Source organism: Puntigrus tetrazona, chromosome 9 (genome assembly GCF_018831695.1).
Source record: "Puntigrus tetrazona isolate hp1 chromosome 9, ASM1883169v1, whole genome shotgun sequence".
NCBI lineage: Eukaryota > Metazoa > Chordata > Actinopteri > Cypriniformes > Cyprinidae > Puntigrus > Puntigrus tetrazona.
This window is the reverse complement of record NC_056707.1, coordinates 21,877,326-21,896,661: the sequence shown is the minus strand read 5'-3', so window position 1 is coordinate 21,896,661 and position 19,336 is coordinate 21,877,326. Positions and strand designations below refer to the sequence as shown.

At 37.8% G+C, this 19,336-nt stretch overlaps 1 protein-coding gene across 1 annotated transcript in view; it reads left to right on the top strand.

Moving 5' to 3' along the window:
• The first annotated feature begins 614 nt into the window (after positions 1 to 614).
• Positions 615 to 19,336, top strand: part of LOC122351560 (titin-like) — a 152,005-nt gene continuing 133,283 nt past the window's right edge. The window contains 33 exon segments of the mRNA XM_043248710.1: positions 615 to 945; positions 1,037 to 1,125; positions 1,217 to 1,431; positions 1,913 to 2,165; positions 5,142 to 5,207; positions 5,295 to 5,553; positions 5,917 to 5,965; positions 6,075 to 6,287; positions 6,373 to 6,515; positions 6,624 to 6,805; positions 6,939 to 7,169; positions 7,243 to 7,481; positions 7,578 to 7,819; positions 7,925 to 8,089; positions 8,178 to 8,346; positions 8,434 to 10,127; positions 10,215 to 10,496; positions 10,586 to 10,852; positions 10,940 to 11,212; positions 11,308 to 11,571; positions 11,675 to 11,935; positions 12,015 to 12,275; positions 12,364 to 12,627; positions 12,715 to 12,975; positions 13,058 to 13,318; positions 13,447 to 13,707; positions 13,804 to 13,945; positions 14,038 to 14,206; positions 14,299 to 14,530; positions 14,779 to 15,063; positions 15,155 to 15,280; positions 15,865 to 16,053; positions 17,418 to 17,468. Coding sequence (XP_043104645.1) covers positions 630 to 945; positions 1,037 to 1,125; positions 1,217 to 1,431; positions 1,913 to 2,165; positions 5,142 to 5,207; positions 5,295 to 5,553; positions 5,917 to 5,965; positions 6,075 to 6,287; positions 6,373 to 6,515; positions 6,624 to 6,805; positions 6,939 to 7,169; positions 7,243 to 7,481; positions 7,578 to 7,819; positions 7,925 to 8,089; positions 8,178 to 8,346; positions 8,434 to 10,127; positions 10,215 to 10,496; positions 10,586 to 10,852; positions 10,940 to 11,212; positions 11,308 to 11,571; positions 11,675 to 11,935; positions 12,015 to 12,275; positions 12,364 to 12,627; positions 12,715 to 12,975; positions 13,058 to 13,318; positions 13,447 to 13,707; positions 13,804 to 13,945; positions 14,038 to 14,206; positions 14,299 to 14,530; positions 14,779 to 15,063; positions 15,155 to 15,280; positions 15,865 to 16,053; positions 17,418 to 17,468 — 8,374 coding nt within the window. The 5' untranslated portion in view covers positions 615 to 629.

The window sequence follows — 19,336 nt, the reverse complement described above, 5'->3', positions numbered from 1 at the left end:
TATATATATTAAATACTTTATTTAAGCACGTGTTTATCAGGGCTGCCAGCTTTTGATTTGAGCTTGGAGTGAGAATTCTTGCGTAATCCGTTTAACTTTTCAAATAATATTTCATTTTAAAATACACATACAATTTAGTTAATTGAGTTAATTTGTGCAAATGTAAAAGCAAAACAACAAAATGTTCCTTGCCACATTCAGTTCCGAATTACTTGAATCACCTAAATGATTCGCTTTAATTTCAAACGGTTGTCGAGTAGTTTGCGTCACAGAATATTATCTAAGGTTATCTAACATTTCTTTTTCTGTTGTTCTGTTTTAAAATAGCTGTCAAATAATACATGTTTTTCTACTAATCTCACACCCTTGAACTGTTACATTTTTTTTTTGTTTTGTTTTGTTTTTTTTACACAGCAGAAAGTAAATGTTGAATTTGGCAGAGACATTTCTCTGTGGCATTAGAGCATGAGAATTGTGTGAGAGTTGGCAGCCTTGCTTATCTATGCACATTTGTACTATATATGCCAGGCAAGGTTTATCATGTAAAATAGAATGTGTACAACTGTTGTGTTAAAAGTTAGAAAAATAACTTATATTATTATATATCTCATTTACTTATATTATAACTAATGACTTTAACCGTCTATTCATTTACAGCTGAAACTGCGCCACCAAACTTCATTCAAAGACTACAGAGTATGACTGTGAGACAAGGGAGCCAAGTGAGACTAGATGTTCGAGTTACAGGAATCCCTGCACCTGTGGTGAAGTTCTACAGAGAGGGAGCTGAGATTCAGAGCTCTGCTGACTTTCAGATTGTTCAAGATGGAGACCTTTACAGTTTGTTGATTGCCGAGGCCTTCCCAGAAGATTCTGGAACTTATTCTGTCAGTGCTTCTAACAGCAGTGGACGTGCAACTTCAACTGCTGAGTTGCTTGTTCAGGGTAAGATTTTTACCTGTTAAAAATTTGTTGCATGCATTTTCATTTTTATGGGAAAAAATGCCTGGACAAGATTTTCTTGCACGGTTCACAGGTGAAGAAGAAGCTGTACCTGCAAAGAAGTCAAAAACGATTATTTCAGCTTCTCAGATTTCACAGACACGTCAGACTAGAGTAGAGAAGGTGAGTGACGACTTCTTTCAGAAAGTGACACAATTAAGTCTCATCAATCCTTTAGATCAATGCTTTAATTGTTATGTATTTTTTCTAACAGCGGATGGAGGCTCATTATGAAGCCACAGCAATGATGCAAATGCAAGTAGAGGGTGGGGTTGTGACCCAACAGCTGGCACATAAGACTCCACCTCGTGTGCCGCCTAAACCAACCTCCAAATCTCCCCCTTCACAACTGACTAAAGTGTCAGCTGTTCGTCAGCAGTCTCCCTCTCCTGTGAGACATGTTAAGGGCCCGACACCCACTCCTGTCAGGTAATGTGCCTAAAGTTTCTAGAGTTACATTTAATCAGCTTCATAATAAACCTATATTGATTTGATGATAGTTTTAAAGTAATGGCTTCGTAACATCATAACTTTAAATAAATGAACTTGACACTCCAAATCATTTTTCCAATGTTACTAAAGGTTTATACAACAAATAACACATGCATATACACTGAAATTATATTATGTAGATGTCAGTCATATCAGTGACAGAAGTTTGGTTACACAGACTAAGTCGCCCCCTTATGGGAGCTGCCATGTAGACATGACATGACTAGCCATGACTCCTTGTTTAATGGAGTACCTCTGCTGCTAATGAATGAATGAATTAAAAATGATTTTACAATATTCTTTTTTTATAGAAATTCTTTTAGATGGAAATTAGATATCAATTACCCTGCTTTCATTAATGCAAAGGCTGTGGTTTGTGATTCATGTTCTTATAAAAATAGTTTCCATTTCATTTCAGAGCTGTGTCCCCATCTACCAGACTGTCTATTTCCCCAATCAGACCAGTCAAATCCCCTGTGATGACCCGCAAACAGGTCACGCAGGGCTCTGAGGTGCTTCCCCCGTGGAAACAGGAAGGATATGTGTCAGAAGCCAGCTATACTCGCATGATTGCTGGAGCAAGACAAGTCCAGACTTCTACCCATGTTCAAATGGAACAGCTCTGGGAAGGCTCTGTTGCTGTTCAGCAACAAGCTGGTGCTGTCAAAGAGGTAAACCATTTTTTCATTAGGCAAAATGTTTCTGCACGTTACAAGTGACTTTTTCAGGGGTGTCACCATTTTTTTTCTGCAAGTGTTTATCTCATGGGAATGTTTTTGTCAGCGAAAATACCTGTAATGTAAACTTAAACAAATCTTGCAATCCAATTCTACTTGCATTTAAAAAAGGAGCAGCAAAACATGGATGAGAAAAGTATTGCTGTTGCCAATGTGGTGGCGGCAGTGGACCAGGCTCGTAGTCGCGGCCCGCTCAGTGGCTCTCTAGAAAAGCCCAGTGTTGAAACCGGCATAACTACAGTACACATTACGTCCCAAAATGAGCAGGTAGTTTAGTAGTGCTGTGGTTGTCACCCATTCAAATCTCCTAATGCCATTATTTCTCCACTGACTCCACAAACATTTTTTAGGGATGACAATAACCGATTTTACTAGCCATTTTTTCCACCCATTACTTCACTCTTACCTACCTTTCCAAATGTAAACGATTTTTTCCACATTTAGAGAACAATTTAGAGATTTCTTTCTACATGTTCATAGGTATCATGCAAGGAAATCCAAGAGAAATCCTTCACAACTGTGACAACACATAAAATCAATATCAGTGTTTCGACCACTAGCGAGAGATCATTGGAAGAGATCTCATCAGCTGTGGAGGTAGAATCTAGGATAATAATATTTTAGTCTGTCACATTTCTAATGCCTTCTATCCTTTTTTCCATTCACTTCACTTTGTTTTTTAGAGAGCACCTTCTGTTATGTTTAAGGGCAACATTTGAAAGGAATTTCAAGAATTTGAAAATTCAGATTAAATTCAGATTTACTGAAATGAACATTCATCCTATTGACTTCAACATAGTCAAGAAGTACAACAAAATTGATTATAAAGTCAAAGCTTTTATAGCAGTGGATTTTCCCAATGCTCTAAATGCAATATAAATGTTATATGCAGTCCATGTAAATGTTACCCTTGAATCAATGAAACACTAACATTTAGTAGACAACTTCACTGGATGGTGTATAGTGTCATCCCATATTTTCTTTTCAGTGGTCAAGATGTGTGTTTTTAGATGAGAATGGATTCTACTTACATGTGTTTTAGATTTTGATCAGTGATTGCTCTCGCCAGGGTGATGGGAAAAAAGCCGAAGCCGTGGCCACTGTGCTTGCTGCTGTTGATCATGCACGTATAAGAAAGCCCACGCATGCAGAAGGGGCTCAGTTGGAAGAAGAGGTTGATATAAGACATCAGGAAATGCTAGCCACTAAGCAACAGGTCACAAGTAAAAAAGAGTTGCTAATTCCCACTGAAATGCCAACTTCTACTACATCTTCTACTGCTGAGAAGAGTATACATGTCACCCAGGTTAGAAGCATTAATCAGAACCTGAAATGTAAAAAAAGTAAAATATGAAAATGTTTGCATTCAAATATCTTCTGTTGATTTATAATAGATTCAAAGAACTACCGAGGTTAGCTCCAAGGTGGAGACTGACCTTGCACCATCCCCAGTTCCACATTTCACAGTATCAAAAGTTACTGTACCAAAACCAGATCATAGCTATGAGGTAAGATTTGGTGATTACAGGCAAGCAGCGAAATCCCCTTTTTCAAAGGCACACAAATTTCCAGATATTTTGGAAAGAGAAAATGTGAATGAGAAAACTGTTAGAACAGAAACCTATTTGTATGAACCATATGAAATGAATCTGAAAAGTATTTTTATTCAATGTATTTTTTTCCCTGCTTGCCTGAAACAGTACTCAACAATAGTGTACAGTGGGATCCAGAACTCTTGAGACCACTATAAAAATCTGAGATTTAAGAACTTTGAAAAATGTGAGAATAAAGACTTATTTAATATTTTTATTGAAGTTTTTATATAAAGTTTTTATATAATTAATCAAATAAGTTAATTTGTGCTATTGCACAAATCATAAAAATGTCACACACTCTGGCAGTTTATGCAGGTTGACTCCTACTTTCATAACAAAAAGGGGATATACCAAGACTTTCTGAAATTAAAGTACATTCAAGTTTTTATTATATTTTATGCAATGCAAAATATATGGTCTCAGAATTTTGGTGTCACTTTATATTTCAGACTTCATTTTAACATTATATCACTATCCTTTAACAAGTGTCGCCTATCCAGAACAATCTAAAAAAACCCACCTTCAATATCTCACATTTAAGCTTCACATTAATATAACCACCATAACTCTCATTCATTAGTTTGTCCATCAACCTGTTATTAAACCATCAAATATTAAACCATCAGGTATATCTGAACTTGCTAACAAATTAATTTTTCCCTATCTTTCTAAAGGTTCCCTGACTCTCACCCTCTTTGTAGCTAAACAAAAGTGATTATTTTTGTGGTATTCTTTGGTAATGTTGCTCTTCTTGGGTTGGTCAGGTTTCAATAGCAGGTTCTGCTATTGCCACACTACAAAAAGAGCTATCCTCTACAGCTGCAACTCAAAAGATCATCAAGCCTGTAAAACCTCCAATACATAAGATTGTGGACACTCGTGTGACCCCAGAGCCGACTCCTCCTCCTTTTAGGGACACTGCAGAAAGATATCAGGCTCATTTTGAAACAGAATTACACAGAAAGATAGGTGTTTCATTTGCTGGGGAAGAATGGGACACAAAGGTTTGTAGTTTGGCCTGTTTTCCACTTGTAAAGCTAACGTTTGCCTTAATATCACTGGTTATTCATCACATAGAGCCTTGTGTGATTGGATTATCATTTACTGAAAATTTTCTCAAGACCTAACCATTTTCCTTACAGATCTCATCTGATATACAGAGGATTTCTTCTCATTATCTTCTCCTAATTTTAATCAGATATTTTAGTTTCATACTCAGACAAGCTTTTCTTTTTTTAACATCATTTCTGCCACTTCTCTAACAAAAATAAATGTGCCAGAGTTACTTGGTAAACATTGATTTTTTTTTCTGCAGGTTGTTGAGACTGCAGCGATCCCCTCAGCTATCAAAGAGCCTGTAGTACCCCCTACTTTGATAGCAGTAAGTGTTTTATTAGTGTTTTAATGAAACTCAGAATTGTAGAACCTTGAAGAATCACTAAATACAAATTGGTATCATGTTCATTAGGGTTTGAAGAACGTGACTGTCACAGAGGGAGAGTCTGTCACTCTGGAGTGCCAGATTTCAGGTCACCCTACCCCAGCCATTATGTGGTTCAGAGAAGATTACAGAATTGAGCACTCCATTGACTTCCAGATCACTTATGAAAACAGCTATGCCCGCTTGGTAATTCGAGAGGCCTTTGCTGAAGATAGTGGCCGCTTCACTTGCACTGCTACCAGTGAGGCTGGAACTATCAGCACCTCATGTTACCTGCTTGTCAAAGGTAAACCTTCAAATAATTGTATATATTCAAGTTAAATTTCTTTTGTGGTGTTGCTGTTTTTGTGTATATCTACAATAAAACTATAAAAGTACGTTCAAAAATGTTTTAAAGCAAAACCACAATTTAGATTTGCTTCACAGAAATCTTATGCAAACCCATCTGCATTTCTTTTGAAACGTGAAAACACTGATATATTATTGTATATATTTATTTTGTTTATTATTTATGTATTATTTTTATTTATGTATTTACTATTAAAACCTTATAATAAAAGACAGAATAAACAAAATATAGGACACCCCTCCATACCTTAACCATTTCTTAAAATTGAAAACAAAATTATCTTATCTTGTTTTTCAACAGTGTCCGAGGACATTGAGAGCAGAGAGGAGATTATTGTACAGGAGAAACAGTAAGTTACAAGGGCAAAGGCTCTTGGACCGTAACTAGTAAAAAACATAGAGTTGATCGATAACACACTTTAATAATTGTTGCAATTTGTGTGTCTGTGTTTAAACAAGGACTGTCATTGAAGGCAAAGAGGAGGCCATTTCTGAAATAAGTGTGGTCTCTGTGGACACTGGAGCACCTGCTGCTCCTTTCTTTGTGAAGAAGCCAGTGGTTCAGAAGCTGGTTGAGGGAGGCAGTGTTGTCTTTGAGTGCCAGATTGGAGGAAGCCCTAAGCCTCATATTTACTGGAAGAAGAGTGGAGTAGCACTCACTACTGGATACAGGTATAGATTTTCAGTACAGTTTTAATCAGGCTGGTCTCTTTGTGTGGTAAATCAGAAAGCTAATACTTTCCTTGTGATATAACAGATATAGAGTTAGCTATAACAAGGATACAGGTGTATGCAAATTGGAAATTTCTATGACATTTGCTGATGATGCTGGAGAGTACACCATCTTTGCCAAGAACCAACATGGAGAGGCATCCGCTTCCACAAGCCTTCTTGAAGAAGGTTAGTTGTGACTTGTACTGTTAAAAGTAATTGTTGACCGTGATTTCCATTAAAAATAGCTTTGAACTGAAAAAAAAAAAAATCAATGAACCATTACGCTTTTTACAGAGGAATTTGAAGCCTATATGAAGAAACTGGATGTGACATATGTAACGGAAGTGACAACAGTGGTGCAAGAACCCAAAGTGGCAGATGTACCCCCTGTAGTTATAAGCGAATATGAAAAAGAGATGATGCAGAGGAGGATGGCTCAGCAAACACAGATGATGAAGTCTTTCATCTCAGAGACGGTAATGAATCGTTATGGACGTAATGTTATTTTAATCATTTTTGTAATTAAATCATAAATACTAAAAATGTTTCAATATGTTTACTAAGAAATGACTCTAAACTCTAATTATATATACATTCTGTTAATTTCAGGAATTTCAAATATCTGCAATTGAACAAAAAATAATCCAAGAGATTGAAATCCGCATCCTTAAAATAACTTATCGAGAATTGGTGATTGAGGATGGTGAGGAGATGGTCATGAATGTTGCGGAGCATGAGGCTGTTGGATCCTCATTTAGCACTCCAGTCAAAAGCTACAGAATTCTGGAAGGAATGGGTGTTACTTTCCATTGCAAGATGGAAGGAACCCCATTACCAAAGGTAAGGGCGTTAATTCTGTTGATAAGCTTGTTCTCACTACAGCACAATGTATATATAATTTTCTGTTAAATAGATTGCCTGGTATAAAGATGGCAAGCGCATTAAGCATGGAGGTCGCTATCAGATGGAGGTTCTACAAGATGGTAGAGCTAGTCTGCGTCTACCTGTGGTTTTGCCAGAAGATGAGGGAATCTATACTGCATTTGCTAGCAATATGAAGGGTAACGCTGTCAGTTCTGGAAAGCTTTATGTGGAGTCCACAGCAGCTGCTCAGCCTTACTACCCACAGGCTGAAGCTGTGAGGAGAGTCCAGTGAGTTGCTTTTTCCTTACTAAACTTCATGTCTGTATTCACTGTGTTATGACTATATAATGTAATAATGTCATCATTTACAAATCTAATTTTCAGGTCTACATCTCCAATGTCTGCTCGCTCAACTAGTTACTCCCCTGGACGTTCTCCTGCTCGCTCTGTTAGCCGTTCTCCTGCTCGTAGACTTGATGACACTGATGAGAGTCAACTGGAGAGGCTATATAAACCTGTCTTTGTTCAGAAGCCATCATCCTTCAGGTGTTCAGAAGGACAGACGGCAAGGTTTGACTTAAAAGTAGTTGGAAGACCTATGCCCGACACTTACTGGTTCCACAACGGTAAGTTTCTTTTAAATTACACTACTATAAAAAGAAAAAAAAGAAAATTTACACTTTTGTTGAGCAAGGATGTATGGCTTATTGTTTTTAATTATCTTTACAAAGGGCAACAAATTGTCAATGACTATACCCACAAGATTGTGGTAAAGGAGGATGGTACTCAGTCTATGATTGTGGTTCCTGCCATGCCTCAGGACTCCGGAGAATGGACAGTTGTTGCTCAGAATAGAGCTGGAAAGACAACTGTTTCTATGACTCTCACTGTGGAAGGTAATCTATTTGTTTTTGTTCTAAAAACTGTTAGAACTGTACTTGGTGGTGTGGCAGATTGGGTAAACTCATGGCTTACATGTTACAGCAAAGGAAAACTTGGTTCGACCCCAGTTCATTGAAAAGCTAAAGAATATCAGTGTTAAGGAAGGAAGTTTGGTTGAGCTGGCAGTAAAGGCCATTGGAAACCCCCTTCCTGACATTGTCTGGCTAAAAAACAGTGACATTATCTCTCCTCATAAATACCCCCACATCAAGTAAGTGCCTTACAAATAATCTTTTAATTATGGTCTGTTTTGTGGTACAAATCTATGCAAAAATTTTATGGAAAATTTGTATTGCAGAATTGAGGGTACCAAAGGACAGGCACATTTCCAGATACCTCAGACTGCTGGCTCTGACAGTGCGTGGTACACAGCCACAGCAATTAACAAAGCTGGCAGAGATACCACTCGCTGCAGAGTCAATGTGGAGGTTGAGTTCACTGAACCTGAACCAGAAAGAAGACTCATCATTCCTAAAGGAACATATAAGGCTAAGGACGTTGCTCCACCAGAAATTGAACCACTACATCTTCGCTATGGCCAGGAACAATGGGAAGAGGGTGACCTCTATGACAAGGAAAAACAACAGAAGCCACACTTTAAGAAGAAGCTTACTTCAGTTAGGATGAAGCGATTTGGACCTGTGCACTTTGAATGCAGACTGACCCCTATTGGTGACCCAAATATGGTTGTTGAGTGGCTCCATGATGGCAAACCTCTAGAAGCTGCTAACAGACTTCGTATGATCAATGAGTTTGGCTATTGCAGTCTTGATTATGAAGTTGCTTATTCTAGAGATAGTGGTGTCATTACTTGTAGAGCGACCAACAAATTTGGTGCTGACCAGACCTCGGCTACACTAATTGTGAAAGATGAGAAGAGTCTAGTGGAGGATAGTCAGTTGCCAGAAGGTAAAAAAGTACAGAGAATAGATGAAATGGAGCGAATTGCTCATGAGGGTGCACCCTCAGGAGTAACTGGAGATGACATGACAGAGAAGACCAAGCCAGAGATTGTCTTGCTCCCAGAACCCATGAAAGTATTTGAGGGTGAAACAGCCAAATATCGCTGTAGAGTGACCGGTTACCCCACACCCAAAGTTAACTGGTACCTAAATGGACAGCTCATTCGAAAGAGCAAACGTTTCAGACTACACTATGATGGAATTCACTATTTGGAAATCACTGACTGTAAGTCATATGATTCTGGAGAAGTTAAAGTATTGGCTGAAAACCCAGAGGGTACAGCTGAGCATTCTGTCAAACTTGAAATCCAACAGAAAGAAGATTTCCGGTCAATCTTGCGCCGTGCTCCTGAGAAGGCTCTGGAGGCACCTGGCCCTGAACCTGGCAGAGTATCTTTTGATGTTGTGAAGGTAGATAAACCTACAGAGGCTTTGCAAGCAAAAGAGGTTGTCAAACTGAGGAAGGCTGAGAGAGTTGTTCATGAAAGATCCACAGAAGAGACAGAAGAGCTGCGAAGCAAATTTAAACGCAGGACTGAAGAGGGATATTATGAAGCCATATCCTCGGTTGAGTTGAAGTCTCGCAAGAAGGATGAATCTTATGAAGGAATGCTAAAGAAGAGAAAAGAAGAACTTCTGCACTGGACTAAAGAGGTGCCCGAGTCTGAAAAGAGGAAAGAGGAGGAGGAAGGAAAACTTAAAATTCCTGTAATTAGACCTGAGAAAATTACTCTCTCTCCAAGCATGGAGGCTCCAAAGATCTTGGAAAGAATTCAGAGCCAGACAGTGTCCCTGTCTGATGAAGTTCGTTTCCGTTGTAGGGTTATTGGTAAACCAGAGCCAGAGTGTCAGTGGTTCAAAAACGGCATTTTACTTGAGAAGTCAGATCGTATTTATTGGTATTGGCCTGAGGACCATGTCTGTGAATTAGTAATCAGAGATGTTTCAGCTGAGGACTCTGCTAGTATTATGGTGAAAGCCATTAACATTGCTGGTGAGGCCTCAAGCCATGCGTTCTTGTTGGTGCAAGGTAGGTATTGTCATTTATAAATCAGTGTTCATTGTTTGTCAAAATTGTCAAAATTTAATCTAATAAATTCTCTGTATATTTTTGCAGCCAAGCAGCTTGTGTCTTTTACCCAAACACTGGAGGATGCCAATGCTAAAGAGAAAGACACAATGGTAACCTTTGAATGTGAGACAAACGAGCCATTTGTCAAAGTCAAATGGATGAAGAACAATGCCGAAATTTTCTCTGGAGACAAATACAGGATGCACTCTGACAGAAAGGTGCACTTCCTGTCTGTGCTGATAATCGGCATGCAAGATGATGCTGAGTACACTTGTGCTGTAGCTGATGATGACCATATAAGAACCACGGCCAGACTTTACGTTGAAGGTTAGCTTACACTTAAATTATTTCGTTGCTCTTTTAACTTCACATGTACATCTTTGAAGTTTTAGTCAAACCACTAATTTGTTTTATAGGTGCACCATTGGAAATTCTAAAAAATCTGGAGAGTGTTGAAGTTCCTGAGACATACTCTGGAGAGTTTGAATGTGAGCTGTCCCGTGAAGATGCTGAAGGCACCTGGTACTTTGAGAATAAAGAAATTACACCAAGCTTAAAATATGTTGTATCCTCTCGTCGTGGCCGACACACCCTGTCTGTAAAAGATGTTAGAAAGGAAGACCAAGGCAAATACACTTTTAAAGTGGGTGATCTAAAAACAAGTGCCACACTGAAGATGAAATGTAAGTTGAATTTTAAAATAATTTATATATTACTATATAAGAATTTACATAAGTGATATTTTAATAACTGTATACATTTTATTTCAGTGCGCCCTGTAACTCTGATGCAAGGCCTCTCTGATCTGACTATTTGTGAGGGTGATATTGCCCAGTTGGAGGTGCGATTCTCTCAGGAAAATGTGGAAGGAACATGGATGAAAAATGGCCAGCCCATCACTGCCACAGACCGCATTCACATTGTCATTGACAAACTTGTCCACAAACTTCTGGTTGAAAATGTCAACAGGGATGATGCTGGAATTTATTCATTTGTTGTTCCCATTCAAGACATTTCTACAAGTGGAAAACTTTCTGTCCAAAGTAAGTTGTTTTTTAATGCGGTGCATAGAAAATTAAACCTGAAATACCATACAAGAACGCAGAAATATACTTTTTCCTTTTTTCCCTCTTCACAGCAATTGAAATTATATCTCATTTGAAGGATGTTCATTCTATTGAGGGTACAAAGGCAGTATTAGAAGCTAAAATCTCTGCCTCTGATGTTGCTGCTGTGAAATGGTACCAAAATGACAAACTCCTTGTGGCTAGTGAGAGAGTCCAGATGGTTGCCAAAGGGACCAAACAGAGACTAGTTTTGAACAGGTCCTTTGCTTCTGATGAAGGACATTATAAGATGGTTGTTGGCAGAGTGGAAACAGCTTGTAATCTGACTATTGAGAGTGAGTATTTCTGTTAATGAACCAATGTAATATTGTTTTAAGTGTTTGTTTAATGTTATGTTTTATGAGTTTCCATTATTAATGAACATTTTATTTGATACAGAGGTCAGCATCATCAAGCACATGCAGGACTGTGTGTGCACTGAAACTCAGAATGTCACCTTTGAAGTAGAATTATCCCACGCTGGTATAGATGCCTATTGGACCTTCAAGAATCAGCCTCTAAAGGCTGGACCCAAATACAAAATTGAGTCCAAAGGGAAGCACTATAGTCTGACCATCATCAACACCATGAAGGATGAAGAGGGCCAGTATACATTTGCAGCAGGCGAAAAGACTTCCAGTGCAAAGCTAACTGTATCAGGTATAATTTTTTTCATTTGTCAAATATCTGTCAAGTTGATGCAGGTAATGCCTCACCATTATGTTTTTTCTTACACTAGGTGGAGCTATAAACAGACCACTCCATGATGTAACTGTAGCAGAATCCCAAACTGCTGTTCTGGAGTGTGAGGTCGCAAACCCCACCTCTGAAGGCCAGTGGCTTAAGGATGGCCACCCTGTTAACTTCAGTGAAAATGTAAGGAGTGAAGATATAGGTGCAGTCCGCCGACTTGTCTTTGTTATCACAAGACCACAAGATATTGGGGAGTACACCTATCAAGTGGCAAACTCCAAGACATCTGCCAACCTAAGGGTGGAAGGTATTTTTACTACCATTGTTTGATTCCCATTTTCATACTGAACATATTTTCCATGGTATGTAACTGATTGGAAATGTGTCTTTCACAGCTGTGAAGATCAAGAAAACACTGAAGAACCAAACAGTCACTGAAACCCAAGAGGCAGTGTTTAGTCTTGAACTCACTCATTTAGATGTGAAAGGATCCCAGTGGATCAAGAATGGAATAGAAATTGAGCCTAGTGACAAACATGAGATAACAGTAGATGGATTGGTTCACACTTTAAAGATCAAGAACTGTAACTCCCAAGATGAATCAGTCTATGGATTCAAACTGGGGAAACTCTCTGCTAATGCCAGACTGAATGTTGAAAGTAAGTTTATTGTTTGCCAAAATCAAAGACAGTATGCATTTAACAGAGACAAAAACTCTAATATTCAATTAAAATTTTCTTTTGCAGCTGTTAAGATTGTGAAAAAGCCTAAAGATGTGACTTCCCTGGTTAATGGAACTGCCTCTTTTGAGCTGAGTTTATCTCATGATGACATACCCGTTAAATGGATGTTCAAAAACCAAGAGCTGAAACCTAGTGCCAATATTCAAATTATGTCTGAAAGAAAAGCACATAAGCTGGTCATTCAAAATGTTGATGAAAGCAATGATGGAGAGTACACAGCTGTAGTTGGACATTTACAGTGCAGTGCATATTTACATGTTGAATGTAAGTAAGAATATAAGAATTCTCCAGCCTAAAGTTTTCTAATGTCTAAAATACACTGCTAACTTATTTAATATTATTTTAGCTTTGAGAGTCACAAAGCCCCTGAAGAACATTGAGGTTCCAGAGACCCATGTTGCCACATTTGAATGTGAAGTTTCACATTTTAATGTTCCATCCACCTGGCTGAAAAATGGAGTTGAGATTGAGATGAGTGAGAAGTTCAGGATTGTGGTGCAGGGCAAACTGCATCAGCTGAAAATCATGAATACCAGCAGAGATGATTCTGCAGAATACACTTTTGTATGCGGAAACGACAAAGTCTCTGCCACCCTGACAGTTAACCGTAAGTTCTTTTTCATGTTATTTGCTAAGTGCTCACCAGACATATAGCCTATTTAATTATCCAAAAGAAGCAAAATTGGTACCAAAAATCAGAATTCAGTCAACAAATGTTTCTTCCATCTCTTTCAGCTGTCCTCATCACGTCTATGCTGAAAGATCTGAATGCACAGGAAAAGGACACCATCACATTTGAGGTGACTGTCAACTATGAAGGCATCACCTACAAATGGCTGAAGAATGGTGTAGAAATACGATCCAGTGATAGATGTCAAACTCGCACTAAACAGTTCAGTCACTCACTCACAATCCGAAATGTTCACTTTGGGGATGTTGGAGAGTACAAATTCGTTGCCGGATCTGCTGAAACCGCCGCAAAGCTCTTTGTTGAAGGTAATCTTTGCTTTTCTTAGTGATTTTTAAAAAAAAATATTTATTTTGGTTTATCCATTCATTCTGATCAAGTTGTTTTGTCATGGATAATTTTAGCTCGTGTCATTGAGTTCACCAAGCACATCAAGGACATTAAAGTTACTGAGAAGAAGAAGGCCATTTTTGAATGTGAACTCTCTGAGCCCAATGTCCAAGTGACATGGATGAAAGATGGTCAGGAGCTTGAAATTTCTGAAAGGTACTGCTGATTTTCACAATTTTTTTTTTACATTATCACCTGTCTCTGTTAAGTTCATTGTCTTGATGGAGATATCATCTTTCACCATTTAGGTACAAAGTCTCTACAGAGAGACATATGCATCGTCTTATGATCCAGACTGTGCGCATGTCTGATGCCGGTGAATATTCTGTGGTTGCTGGATCTAGTGTATCAAAAGCTACCCTCACAGTTGAGGGCAAGGATGTGCGTATCAGTGAACCTGCTGAGAAAGAAATCACTGTAAGTACCAGACTGTCTTAATTGTTAAGTACTGATAAACAGTGATCATCCCATCAAACATTTTATTAAATTGCTTTTTTAATTTAATTCAGGTGCTTGAGAAACAACGAGCTACATTTGAATTCGAAGTCAATGAGGATGACATTGAAGGTCGTTGGCTAAGAAATGGAGTTGAGATCCAGTTTTCTGTAGATCAGCGTTTCAACTATGCCATTATTAGAAAAATTCACCGCTTGACAATCACAGAAACCTACAGAAGTGATGCCGGAGAATACACATTCATTGCTGGAAAGAACAGAAGTGTTGTGACCCTACATGTTAACAGTGAGTTTAAATTTAAGCACTTTTCTTTTGTTAGAGCCAACTGTCAAAATACTTATTTAATTGACATACAGTGATAAACAGTTTTATATATGCAGTACTGAGGTAACTGGATAACATAATTAGATTTTTAGAGCGTAACAGTAATGTAAGACATTTACATCAGAAATTTCATTATTTATTTCCTGGCAAATGCATTTCTCTCTGTATGTCTATTATTTATTCTCATACAATGTTAATTCATTGTTCAGTCCCTGAGCCTCCTCAAATCATCAGACACATGGAGCCCCTGTCTGTTGAAGCTGGAAAACCTGCACGTTTCTCTGTGGAAGTGACAGGAATTCCTCAGCCTCAGGTATCCTGGTATAAGAACTCTCAAGCACTGTCTTCTGGGTTCAAGTGCAAGTTCCTGAGGGAGGGAAATGAGCACACACTCCTGCTTATTGAAGTCTTCCCAGAGGATGCAGCTCAGTACAATTGTGAAGCTAAGAATGACTATGGAGTAGTCACAAGCTCTGCTTCACTTAATGTGGAAGGTAAAGAAAAACACGTGAAAAAAACCCTAAATGAATTTTAATTATTTACAAAATTTATTTACTTATGCTTTACTACTTATGCTTTACTCAGTTCCAGAGGTTGTTTCCCCTGACACTGGAGCACCACTGTCACCTCCTGTTGTCATAACACCAATACGCAACACCACTGCCATTGAAGGACAATCTGCTAGATTTCAGTGCCGTGTCTCAGGGGAAGGTGAGATGAGTTAAAAAAATTATTATGGGTTATTAAAGGTTCATATTTTTGTTTTGGGAGTACCCAACAACAGGTTAACATGCATGCAAGGTCAAAAAATATGCATATATTTGTTCAATGACTCCTAAATGATTTGTTTAATGATACATTTTCCCAAACCCCTCCCCTGAGTGATGTCAATCTGCATTGATTTGTTGACTTAATTTAAAGCAGTATCTGTGAGCTTTTAATGCTCCAATAGCGGCATCTAGTGGCAATGAATCAATTTGCATTTTAATTCAGACCAATGCGAAAATTTAGTCTGCGTTCCAATGTGCATGATATCCACCCTAGATTTTATGTGATGTTAGTAATTTTCAATACTAATTAGTGCAGATAGGGTGAATAATATGCACATTAGGACACAAGGCAAGGTTTCCCTACTTGTACAACAAGTGGGCGGGCAATATGTAAATATTTCACTTTGACGTCACCATGAAATGGCGTGGTGTTATACACTGCATTAAAAGGTCATTTTCAAAAATCCATAATAGGGAAACTTTACTTAAAGTCAATGCTTATTTTTCCGATTTACTCTTGTTTAGATCTGACGATTACTTGGTATTGCAAAGATAAGGAGATCAAACAGTCTGATATATTCAGAGTGTCTCAGTTTGATGAAAACTGTCAGCTGGAGATCACCCATGTTTATCCTGAGGATGAGGGCGAGTACACATGTGTTGCTCGTAACTCGGCAGGAATGGTTTCATGTTCTGCTGTACTGAAAGTGGAAGGTGAGTTAAAACTTCTTATCAAACCAAAAATTGCAAACTAATTAAAAAAAAACAGTGACTTCAGTGATGTATGTACTGTATGTATGTATGTTTTTGTAGTAATTATTAATGATATTGGTGGTGTTTTGTCTGTTAATTAGGGCTGTTAATGCTAACAATGATTACTAAAACAGTTGTTTAAAAAAAACTGATTGAGCAATTCAGAGCGAGTTAGAACTACATAAACACACAAGGGATTAGCTGAACACTGGTTTATCAGTGAATTCTTGAACATATTGGCATTTCATCATTTATAGATATATTAAAAGCAGAGAACTGTTTTTTTTTTTTTTTAGAGTAAGTTGAGTAAAATGCACTGTTGCATAATTTTTTGCTATGAGTGTCATCCACAAAAACTGCTGAATGTTTTTACTTTCTTCAAAAAAGGAACTGAATTAATGCATTAACAAAAAAAACAAAACATGAGATACTCCATCCTGAAGTTGCTGAAACAGCCCTATTGTTAATACAGAACAATTATGCCACCCAAATGTGATAATAGAATAGGTTTTGTACAAACAAACCTCAAGGCTGCACTGTAGTAATTAGTTGCGGAAAAATCAATACTTCCTTTCAGGACAAACCCAAATTACGGACTATACAGCCGAGTCTCAGTTGCAAGCCACATCCAGTCTCTTCACAAGCATTATGACTGCTCAGAAGGAACCTTTTGGCCAAAGGCCCACTTTTATTCAGCCTATTGTGAGCTGTGAGGTTGCTCACGGAGAAGTGGCTAGATTTCATGCTTGTGTGTCTGGCATGCCAAAACCAGAGATAAGTTGGTTCCATAACCACCAGGCAATAAAACCTACCAAAAATGTTGTCTTTCATTTTGATGAAATGACAAACACCGCTACGCTAATCATAGTTGATACTTTTTCTGAGCATGCTGGACAGTACACTTGCAAAGCAGTCAATATCGCAGGAGAGGCAGCTTGCTCAGCCAACCTTGCTGTAACTGAAGAAGGTAACTGAGATCAAAGTAATTTGTTTTTTGATTAACAGATCACAATTAATTCACATCATTCTTTTATTTAAGCCTCTCAAATCAAGTGAATTTCCTGATCACCTTCACTAACTACACTTTATGAAACCTCATCAGTGTTGCTGAAGAAGTTGTGTCATACAGTGCTCTCTTGGTGTCGGGCTGGCAAATGCATGCCTTTTCAAACTCTTGTTTCACCTCTTTTAAAAATTTTTTTCATTTGTTTTACACGCAGATTGGATTATTGCTACAGTGACCTTTCCTTGGATTTTGTATGTTGTAGGTGACATATTTAGTTAACTGTTTGTTGTTAATTCATGCGTATTACTCTATTTTACAGTTACAAAAAAGCGAGAGGACATTGAAGCAAAAATTGAGGAAGAGGTCAAAGGTAGGCTCTTAATTTCAGTATTAACTTTTAAATAATGATGTCTCTTTGTAAAACTATTACATTTAACATTTCTGAGCATATTGTATTGCATGCGAACAAATCCTCTTTAATGAGAACAACTTTCATATGTTACTGTTGGATATGTGTATGGTTGGAATCAAGTGATTTTGGATAGCAAGCAATTTGGTTGGTAAAATGCTTGCTGTGAAGCACTTTTGCAAAGTTTTGCATCTGTCCATTCCCCTTTGAAAAGCATGAAGGATATGGTGGTACTTGGTTGTTTTAGAAATAAGAGGTGCAGGATGAATGTCATTTAAAAGTTCCAGACCACAGGAAATTCTGTTTTAAAAGATATGGAAGTAGCCACATCTTTTAATTGCTTCTTTGTTTCTTGCATCTGGAACACCTTCCTGCAAATATTTCTTAGACTGGCTTGCAGATAGCGGTATGTGATTAATGTTGTTTGCTTTTTAAAATAACATGGTACCTGTAAACTATATTAGTTCGAATAAACGCCTTCTCAAAGAAATCTAGAGCTGTTTTAATGACCACACTCTTTTTTTATCAATAGAGAAGTGATGTTTCTCTGTATGTATGAAAGATTTCCGTCATTCTAAGGATTAGAAAGGGCGTTTATTCATCATTCTGCAAGTCAGGTAAGGAATATTTTAGGATATTTATATACACCAAGTTAAATATGTAAGAGGCTCTTTTGCGAAACAGATCAGCATTATTTGGATACATATTAATGCTTTGAAAAGAAATTTATGCTTTGAAGAACTGTCCACAGAAGAAGGAACAAAACATCAAGTGATTTTCGTGTCAGAATCTTTAATAAAGACTCAAGTCTTGCGTTTATTCGAACAAATATGGTGAGTGAATTTGTTTTTTATGGCTTTGTGACTTGATGCATGCTTTAATATATCTATTAATATTCTATTTGAAATATACTTCAGTTTATTTAGCAAACTGTGCATTTTGTTGAAATTTGTCTCCTTTTTTTCCAGAGTTGTTTTATAATGAAGGAGCTGAACACTTGGAAAAAGGAGGACCACAGTGTGGTGCATTTTCAGACCCTGAGGAAAGTTTAGATCAAGGTCTTGTAGCCCCATCTGAAAACATTAAACCCTCCTTCACCAAAAAGCTGAAATTTCAGTCTGTTGTGGAGGGTGACACTGCAGCTTTTAAGTGCAAGCTAGTTGCAATGCCACCTCCAACAATATTGTGGTTTCATAATAACAGACAAATACAGAAGGAGCACCATCGTAAAGTAAATACAATGAGTAAAATGCATATGCATGCAACCAGTTTAACAATTGAGGGGATTAAGGAAAAAGATTCAGGCAGTTACAAAGTCATGGCAATAAACACTGAAGGATCTGCTGAAACCACAGCATCACTTCTTGTATCACTGAGGGAAGAGCAAGATGTTACGTACTTCAGTCATTCTAGATCTTCAAGCAAAGCCCACTCAAGCTCAGATTCATTAGCTGATTCAACAAAAGAAAGAAAATTTAGAGTCGATCTAAGATGTGTTGGTTCTCCTTTTGATAAAACATCTAAAGGGCAAACAAAGGGACGTCATAAATCAAAAAGCACTCTTTTCCGAACAATGTATTTTAGAACTTCATCTCCTTCAAGAACAGAGAGAGAAAGCAAGTTTGAGACAGCATCCGAACGTGCACGCTCTCCAACTCTGATGTATGAGAGATACGAGAGGTTCAGCGATCGATACAGTGATATATACTGTGACAGATTCACAGGTCGAGACAGATACAGTGATAGGTTTAGTGACAAATTCAGTGACCGGTGTAGTGATAGGTACAGCGACAGATTTAGTGACACAGACAGCCTTCATGGAGAGGTTA